The sequence below is a fragment of the Anomaloglossus baeobatrachus genome, chromosome 12 (assembly GCF_048569485.1).
Source record: "Anomaloglossus baeobatrachus isolate aAnoBae1 chromosome 12, aAnoBae1.hap1, whole genome shotgun sequence".
NCBI lineage: Eukaryota > Metazoa > Chordata > Amphibia > Anura > Aromobatidae > Anomaloglossus > Anomaloglossus baeobatrachus.
The window spans coordinates 144,552,074-144,561,373 of record NC_134364.1 but is presented as its reverse complement, the minus strand read 5'-3'; the positions used below and the strand labels follow the sequence as shown (position 1 = coordinate 144,561,373).

The 9,300-nt window shown below is 42.8% G+C and overlaps 1 protein-coding gene across 1 annotated transcript in view; it reads right to left on the bottom strand.

Annotated features, from left to right (window-relative positions):
- Nucleotides 1-3,890: 3,890 nt before the first annotated feature.
- LOC142257827 (immunoglobulin superfamily member 11-like) overlaps nucleotides 3,891-9,300 on the bottom strand; it is a 107,060-nt gene continuing 101,650 nt past the window's right edge. Inside the window, exons 6-7 of the mRNA XM_075330063.1 lie at nucleotides 4,702-4,837; nucleotides 3,891-4,530 (exon numbers count right to left, since the gene is read on the bottom strand). Of these exons, the coding sequence (XP_075186178.1) occupies nucleotides 4,176-4,530; nucleotides 4,702-4,837 (491 nt within the window). The 3' untranslated portion in view covers nucleotides 3,891-4,175. The remainder of the gene's footprint in view (nucleotides 4,531-4,701; nucleotides 4,838-9,300) is intronic.

Below are 9,300 nucleotides of genomic sequence, written 5' to 3'. Positions count from 1 at the left end.
CACATGTTACAGCGACTGTGGCAGCACCGCCGAGCCCTGGTGCAATACGTCATGACGTATAGCCTGGGCCAACGAGATGCAGAGGTGGGGCAGATCACCCTGATGGAGTGGTCTCAGATCAAGGACCTATGCACCCTTCTGCACAGTTTCGACATGGCGACGAATATGTTTAGCGCTGACAATGCCATTATCAGCATGACAATTCCAGTCATTTACATGCTGGAGCACACGCTAAACACTATTCGGAGTCAGGGGTGGGACAACAGGAAGGGGAGGAACTACAGGAGAATTCATATGCGCAAGATACAACAACATCACCAAGGTCCAGACGTTCATCATCACCAACGCGGCAGGCATGGGACCATGGGGGACAGGGATCAACAAGGGCGCATGGTAGCAGGCGAAATGTTGAGGAAGGTGCAGGAGAACATGAAGAAATGGAGGACGAACTGTCCATGGACATGGAAGACTCAGCGGATGAGGGAGACCTCTATGCCACAAACACAGCGTGGACTTGGTCCGCATGGCTGCGCAAGACACATGAGCGCCTTCTTGCTGCACTACCTCCAACATGACCCTCGTATTGTCAAAATTAGAAGTGATGATGACTACTGGCTTGCCACACTATTAGATCCCCGGTACAAGTCCAAATTTTGTGACATAATTCCAGCCATAGAAATGGACGCACGTATGCAGGAGTATCAGCAGAAGCTGTTACTCGATCTTAGCTCGGCTTTTCCACCAAACAACCGTGCAGGTGCAGGGAGTGAATCTCACAGTTGTAACTTGACAAACATGGGACGGTCTCGTCATCTTCAACAGTCTACCCGTACCAGTAGCACCGTATCTGGTGCTGGTAACAGCAATTTTATTGAATCTTTTCATAATTTTTTTAGACCGTCCTTTGCAAGGCCACCAGAGACAACAAGTCTGACACATAGTCAACGGCTGGAGAGGATGATACAGGAGTATCTCCAAATGAACATCGATGCCATGACTTTGCAAATGGAGCTTTGCTCATTTTTTCAAATCTTGAAAAATGGCCAGAGCTCTCAACTTACGCCTTGGAGATTTTGTCGTGTCCAGCTGCCAGCGTTGTCTCTTAACGTGTCTTCAGTGCTGCTCGGTGTGTGCTGAAAGATAAGCGCACACGTCTGTCCAGTGACAATGTGGACAGACTGACGTTCATCAAAATGAACAAGTCATGGATCCACCAGGAATTTACTACCCCTGTGTCATCCTGGGGAGAGTAAATGCTTGTGTATTTGGAATGTGCTTGATGCAAATCAAAACATCCTGTTTGCAACTAGGGCACAAGTGCTGCCACTGAAGGGGTGGATGTGTGGCCCAATTTTTGGAAAAAAAAGGGAGACTCCGCTTGGAGTAACCCTTGCTTGCTGTGTTTTTAAAAATGATCCAAGATGAACAGAGCTGGGATCAGGAAAGACTTTGCTACCTACCCCGGTGTCATCCTGGGGACGGTTAAGTATGGCGTATTTTTGAATGTGCTTGATGCAAATCTAGCTGTGAAGTGTACAACTGGGGCACAAGTGCTGCCACTGAAGGGGTGGATGTGTGGCCCAATTTTTGGAAAAAAGGGAGACTCCGCTTGGAGTAACCCTTGCTTGCTGTGTTTTTTAAAAGGAGCCAAGATGAACAGAGCTGGGATCAGGAAAGACTTTGCTACCTACCCCGGGGTCATCCTGGAAACGGTTAAGTATGGCGTATTTTTGATTGTGCTTGATGCAAATCTAGCTGTGAAGTGTACAACTGGGGCACAAGTGCTGCCACTGAAGGGGTGGATGTGTGTGTGGCCCAATTTTTGGAAAAAAAAAGGAGACTCCGCTTGGAGTAACCCTTGCTTGCTGTGTTTTTTAAAAGGAGCCAAGATGAACAAGTCATGGTTCAGCAAAGACTTTGCTACCTACCCCGGTGCAATCCTGAGGACGGAAAAGGATGGCGTATTTTTGAATGTGCTTGATGCAAATCTAGCTGTGAAGTGTACAACTGGGGCACAAGTGCTGCCACTGAAGGGGTGGGTGTGTGTGTGGCCCAATATTTGGAAAAAAAGGAGACTCCGCTTGGAGTAACCCTTGCTTGCTGTGTTTTTTAAAAGGAGCCAAGATGAACAGAGCTGGGATCAGGAAAGACTTTGCTACCTACCCCGATGCAATCCTGAGGATGGAAAAGGATGGCGTATTTTTGAATGTGCTTGATGCAAATCTAGCTGTGAAGTGTACAACTGGGGCACAAGTGCTGCCACTGAAGGGGTGAGTGTCTGTGTGGCCCAATTTTTGGAAAAAAGGGAGACTCCGCTTGGAGTAACCCTTGCTTACATTGTTTTTAAAAATGGTCCAAGATGAACAGAGCTGGGATCAGGAAGGACTTTGCTACCTACCCCGGGGTCATCCTGGAAACGGTTAAGTATGGCGTATTTTTGATTGTGCTTGATGCAAATCTAGCTGTGAAGTGTACAGCTGGGGCACAAGTGCTGCCACTGAATGGGTGGGTGTGTGTGGGGCCCAATTTTTGGAAAAAAAAAAGTAGACTCCGCTTGGAGTAACCCTTGCTTGCTGTGTTTTTTAAAAGGAGCCAAGATGAACAAGTCATGGTTCAGCAAAGACTTTGCTACCTACCCCGGTGCAATCCTGAGGATGGAAAAGGATGGCGTATTTTTGAATGTGCTTGATGCAAATCTAGCTGTGAAGTGTACAACTGGGGCACAAGTGCTGCCACTGAAGGGGTGAGTGTCTGTGTGGCCCAATTTTTTTAACAAAGGGAGACTCCGCTTGGAGTAACCCTTGCTCGCTGTGTTTTTTAAAAGGAGCCAAGATGAACAAGTCATGGTTCAGCAAAGATTTTGCTACCTACCCCGGTGCAATCCTGAGGACGGAAAAGTGTGGCGTATTTTTTAATGTGCTTGATGCAAATCTAGCTGTGAAGTGTATAACTAGGGCACAAGTGCTGCCACTGAAGGGGTGGGTGTGTGTGTCCCAATTTTTGGAAAAAAGGGAGAACTCCGCTTGGAGTCACCTTGTGGTGTTTTACATGATTTTAGAACGGCGTGCCATGCCTATATCTGTGTCTCCTCCTCTTTTTCCTTGTCCAGCTCTTTTGTTTTCGCATGAGTATATGTCCTTATCACTTTCCCATGTGTTTGTGTTGTGTTGTGAGTTGTTTGTCACCTTTTGGACACCTTTGAGGGTGTTTTCTAGGTGTTTTTATGTGTTTGTGATTGCCTGCCATTGTTTCCTATGCGGTTCGAGTTCGGTTCGTCGAACGTTCGCCGAACTGAACTCGAACGAGACCTCCGTTCACCGAACCGAACTCGAGCCGAACCGTGGCTGGTTCGCTCATCTCTACTAGAGAACAATGATGAGAATGTTCAGCACCGAAAAATCATTGATGGATACATTCAGAGCAGAGAGAATAATGATGGGAACGTTCAGCACAGAGAGCACAATGATGGGAACACCCAACATGGGGTTACGGTAGTGGAAACACTGAGGGTAGTGAGGACAACGATGGAGATCCTCATCATGGGAATGCCAGGGTAGAAATGCCTTGCGTCGAGGGTACCAGAATATGAATGCTCAAGAGAGAAGTGTTTTCAGACACTAGTGAGCTGCTAAAATGGATGAATTAAAAAAGCTGTAACAAGAGAACTCTGAATTTATGGTACTGATTATAAGACTACCTCAAGATGGAAATCTGGCACTGAATATATCAGAAGGTGATGTGTGTTCCCTGTCTACTGTGTAATATTTGGCACAAGTCTGACGAAACAGTAAATGGTCCAATCTGAACTCAATGAAAAAATGATGGTGTCATTAGAAGGTGGAGTCTGGAGGATTTTAATGATCAGATAACATATCTTATTGACACACAAGTTTCATTTTCATGGAATTATCATCATGAGTGACGACATACATCACAATCATCACTGGTCTCTCCTCACATTTCGTTCCATTTGATGACTCCATAGGTTTTTCCTCACTTTGAGCTGGAGAAAATTCCACCATTAATAATAATTCACTCTCACGCATTTGCTGTAAATTACATAAATCTTGACTGTGCAAGAGCTAAACATTATTTTATGTCATATCTGTAATTTCTGTATTTGCTACAAGGTATACAAATAAAAAATGACCATTCTATTTGCCATGTGTGGAGTATTACACTAGGTAACCAGAGTGGACGGAGTAGATGGATGAGTGCGGTGCTCGGCTTTCCTCATGTTCCTCCTCACTACCTGTAATGCTCTCCTCTGAGGACACCTCCAGTGTAGGGGTTAGGGCGGACTGGTGCCACTGTCTGCTGGCAATGTATGGCTCCACAGTTGCATGACTCTCCACCTGCAGGGTGGCCCGACACTGCTGCATGCTGATGGCGGACACCTCTAGGGTGGGACATGGAGCTTGGCTCTGCTGCACACTGTAAATCATATGAGGTAGCTCCTTGCTGGACATGGTGCAATCATGGCAGGGGCTCCTGGTCCCAGAATACTGTCCAGAAGACAGAGTGTCCACACTAAGGGGGGAAGAACATTATAGTTGTACGTTAAAAGTAGAGCATCTGCACAAGCACAATGCAGGGAGTACCTATACATGACAAATGACACGTGATGTGATTGTCCAAGATCTTCCACGCCCCTAATCGGACCTGTCCAAGGCACTCGTCCACTGCTGTCATCATCATTACCTGTACACTTCTTCCTGAAACGTTTCTCTGCTATGCCGATGTAAACACAAAGCCAAGATAAAGAGCACCAAGAGAACCAAGCCCATGATGAGAGTGATAGTTATTGCTGCAAAAATGCCCATCGATCCCAGGCCATCTGAAACACAGAGGAGAGTGCTGATGTCACCACGTACTGTACAGTGTCAAGCAAAATTCTTCATCCCCCATTGCAAATTCGGTTTATTGAAAAAAGCAAAGTGATTTCTCCAAACTCCGAATAAAATGCCACTTTACTACTGCTGCAGTCTCGGGATTATTCACCGCTTTAAGACCAGAGCCTTCATTACTCAGTAGCACCCCTCAGGCTCTTATGACCGACTGCAGATGTTGCCAGACACCAGTTTAGACGCATTTCTGAAGAATCTTGCACCAGTCCATATGGGAAATAGCTTCCTGGACACAAATATACTTGGTTTTGCCGCCTCCTACACTTCCAACTGTAATGTACAATGATTATATCTGTTTCTTTAAGAAAAAACAGGTCTGGGGAATTAAGGGTAGGGACAGGAAGAGAGGTGGAAAGGAGGTTTTTAGTTTCAGTTTAGACCATGCTGATGTAACTGTTATGCTGTATGCTGGAGAGAGAAGGAGAAGAATAAAGTACAAAGTACAGTTAGAATTTACTCTTGTGGATTCCCTATACCGTGTGGACATTACAACGATGATAGGATATAATCACCGGATGCACGTGTGAGTACTGATCCCTGTTTTACCACTCCACATGCCAGCACCACTGAGAGCCTCCATCATGGCTGATGACCTTCCCACAGTTTGATATGACAGATGTCATTAATCTCTCCCATAACTGGAGAAAATGGCTAAACAGGTAAAAAAAGGAAAAAATCCAGCTCACCCCTCTTCACTACATGGAAAATCGGCGTCACACGGAAAACCGCCCAGACCCGGGCGGGAACAAACGATGCAGAAACAAAGGCAGATCCAGCGCCTTAGGAAGACTCAGGAAGTAAAACTCCTAACTTTATTAAGTCCAGTAAAAAAATACAAAGGTACAGACCACCTTGTGGGGGGACAGAAAAAAATGAATGACCGAAGGACAGAGAAAAATTCCTACATGTTTCGACCAGTGAAGGTCTTAATCATGGAATGAAGGAAAGTCTCTGATAGGAGTTATTTAAAACCACATGCACACAACGTCATCAGAGCAGGTGCTCTAATTGTGGGATGTGAATTGTCAATTCATTCAAAGTGAATGTGTGCAAACATATATAACAAAATATAACACAGAGACAAAAATAAAAACTACACATTATAGCAGTCTATAGAGAAAATTAAAAACAATTGTATATACAAGGAGGAAAAAAAACAGGGAAAAATAATGAAAAATGCTGCAGACAAAAAACGCATATGCAAGGAAAATCAGCAAAAGACAATCACACTATATAAAGAATTCTTCTCCCCTTTTCCTTCTCCCCCCTCTTTCATCCCACTTCCCATTATTGGAGCAATATTAAAACGATATTGTTATAAATAAATTTAATTTTAATCCAAGAGAAAAAGAAGAGAGAAAAAAAAAGGGAGAGAAAATCTCTCTTATGAATACTGCACGATGGGGTCTTTTCTAAAATTCATGCCATGTGGACCCGAGTACCTAGCAGGGCTGTGGAGTCGGAGTCGTGGAGTTAGAGTCGGAGCTCATTTTGGTGTAGTCGGAGTCGGTATAAAATGCACCGACTCCGACTCCTAAAATATATAATAAATTGGGGACAGTAGTGCAATGCAGAATGTGCTGAATATTTTTTCCATAGGAATTTGGGAAATGTATGAAATGTCCTATAAATGTCTGTTCTATTCCTGATCTAAGGCTACATTCACACACAGCGTTTTTGCTGCGTTTTTTGAGGATACGTTTGTCAGCTGCAAAAGCAGATCAGCTTTTTAAAAAACCGCATCACTGAAAGGTTTTTGAGCTCATAAATAATGCTTTCAATAGCAAAAGCAGACTAGAAAAGCACCACACAAACTGACATGCTCATTCTTTGTGAGGATCCTTACAAAACGATGTGTCTGAATGTCCTATCTTGAAACCCATTCCTTTGCTGGGATGCCAGAGTCACTGCATTTCACTGAATTGTTTTGCCATCAATGTTCGATATGTTTGTAACAAGAAAGGAATTGTTAGCAAGACACTGGCAGTAAAAGATACTAAAGCTCATCACACCAGCCAGTTTCTCCAGTCCTTAGTGGAAAAAGTTCTGCAAGATTAAGAACGCAAAAAAGAACAGGTTCTTGCTATTGTAACGGACAATGCTTCAAACATATGTACAATTAAACTGATGAATGAGAGTAATGAACACCAGCTGGAAGAAAATTTAGGATTTAGTATGTTAGAGATGGAAGGCCACAGTGCTGTTCATGTAACTGAGGAACAAACAGATATTACAACAGAAGAACAACAAAATGATACTTTAGGATTAGATGATCTTGTTGAAGCTGCTTCAAAACACTTTCATATTCATCACATGCGCTGTGTTGTGCACACGCTGCAGCTGGCAATAAGAGAAAGTCTGCAAGAGGGACCCCGGTTTCACACAGCCGGATGTGTGAAACTGGGCGGACATGCTGGAATCTAATTGGAAAAGTGAGGAAGTTGGTTATTGCCGCCAGAACCCCTAAAATTGATTCCATATTGAAGAGACATGCTGGGAAAGGGGCAATTGTCGATCAAGTCACTCGGTGAGGCAGCACTTATTTAATGACTGAGCGATTGCTTGAACTAAAATCGTTTCTTATAGATATGGTGAACCCTCAAGTAACATTAAATGAAGGTTAATGGACACAGGTGGCTGAATTGAAGGAATTGCTTAATCACCCATTTACCGTGACTAAAAAATTTAATCGCAGATGGCATTTCTGCTTCAATGAAATGGATACAAAATGGAGTAGAGAAGGGGTTAAAGCCGCGCATCAGCCGAAATGAAGATGTAGAGTGTTGATGAAGATAAACTTTCTTTTATTCCATAGGTCTATGCGTTTTGAGGTGAAAACCTCTTCCTCAGGACCAGTACATCAACAAAAAGGCTTTAACCCCTTCTCTACTCCATTTTGTATGCTCATCCACGTGGGGCTGCAGCAGATGCCATTATCTTATGCACATTAGTGGTTGTGACTATCACAACCCTTTCAGGTGAGTGTACACTTACAGTTCAACCTCACCGATCTGTTTGGTATTACACTATCAGCACTCCTTATTTTCAGATCAATGAAACGGAGAGAGACACAGCTATTGGAAAATAAAATTCTTCTGGCAGCTGTTTATGTGGACCCAAGTCATCATATACTGCTTGATGATCAACAGCTTCCTAAAGGAAAAGAAGCTCTGACTGAGGTAGCAGTTAGGATGAGCAGTTACAGGACTGCCAGGCGCAAGAGGCCTTGGGGCCTGACAGTGCTACTGCTGCCATATCTTCTTCCTCATCAGATAAGGAGTTTAACTTTGACAAGTATTTGGATGACATGGAGCAGGCAAAGTGTTGCCGCATGGAAAAAGATTTCACTCCGTCTCCTATAGCAAGCAGATTGATCAGATTTCAGTAAAATGTTTCACTTGCTCTCAAAGAAATAGAAAAATGCAACTGTTCATCAAAACTGACTGTGCATGAGGCAATTCCTTTATACCCGGAAATTGTTAGAGATGTTGCCCATGTGGTTATTGCTTTGCCTCCAACCCAAGTTAGTGTAGAGAAGTTGTTCTCTAGCCTTAAAATTATAAAGTCAGATTTGAGATCATCTGCGAAGGAGGATCCAATGGAAGCAATTCTATTTCTTAGAACAAATTCATAGACTGCACAAATGCTATTTAGTATGTTTTTGTTGAAAACTGTTTTTTGCCACTTATATAGTGTATTACATAGTGTTATATATAACACTATATAATACACTATGTAAGTGGCAAAAAACAGTTTTCAACAAAAACATACTAAATAATAACATTTAGTATATTGCTTATATTTAAGTGAAAAATGTATTGTAGTGCAATGTGAACATCAGACATTTAATCATTTTTATGATACAATAATCAAGATCTTTAGATAGAACATAAAATATATTTATTGGAATACAACTTTAGGACACAAAAAACTAATAGTGTATTACAAATTTACAATTTATTACAGTTTTTGTGTTCTAAAGTTGTATTCCAATAAATATATTTTATGTTCTATCCAGATATCTTGATTATTTATCATAAAAATTATTAAATGTCTGATGTTCACATACACATGTACTACAATAAATTTTCACTTTACTATAAGCAATATATGTAGGAGTCGGAGTCCTGCAGTCGGAGTCGGTGCAAGGGAAATTGAGGAGTCGGAGTCGGAGTCGAAGGTTTGGCTTACCGACGCCACAGCCCTGGTACCAAGTTTAAAGATCCAAAAAGACTCCCTATTAAAAAATTTTCTTCGGTGATCTCACCCTCTCATGGGTTTATAGACCTTCTCGATACCCGAAACAACTAGAGAATCAAGATTCCTATTATGAACAGAAACAAAATGTGCCGTCTGATGTGCTTTTTCAAAGGGCCACTAGTACATCCCACGT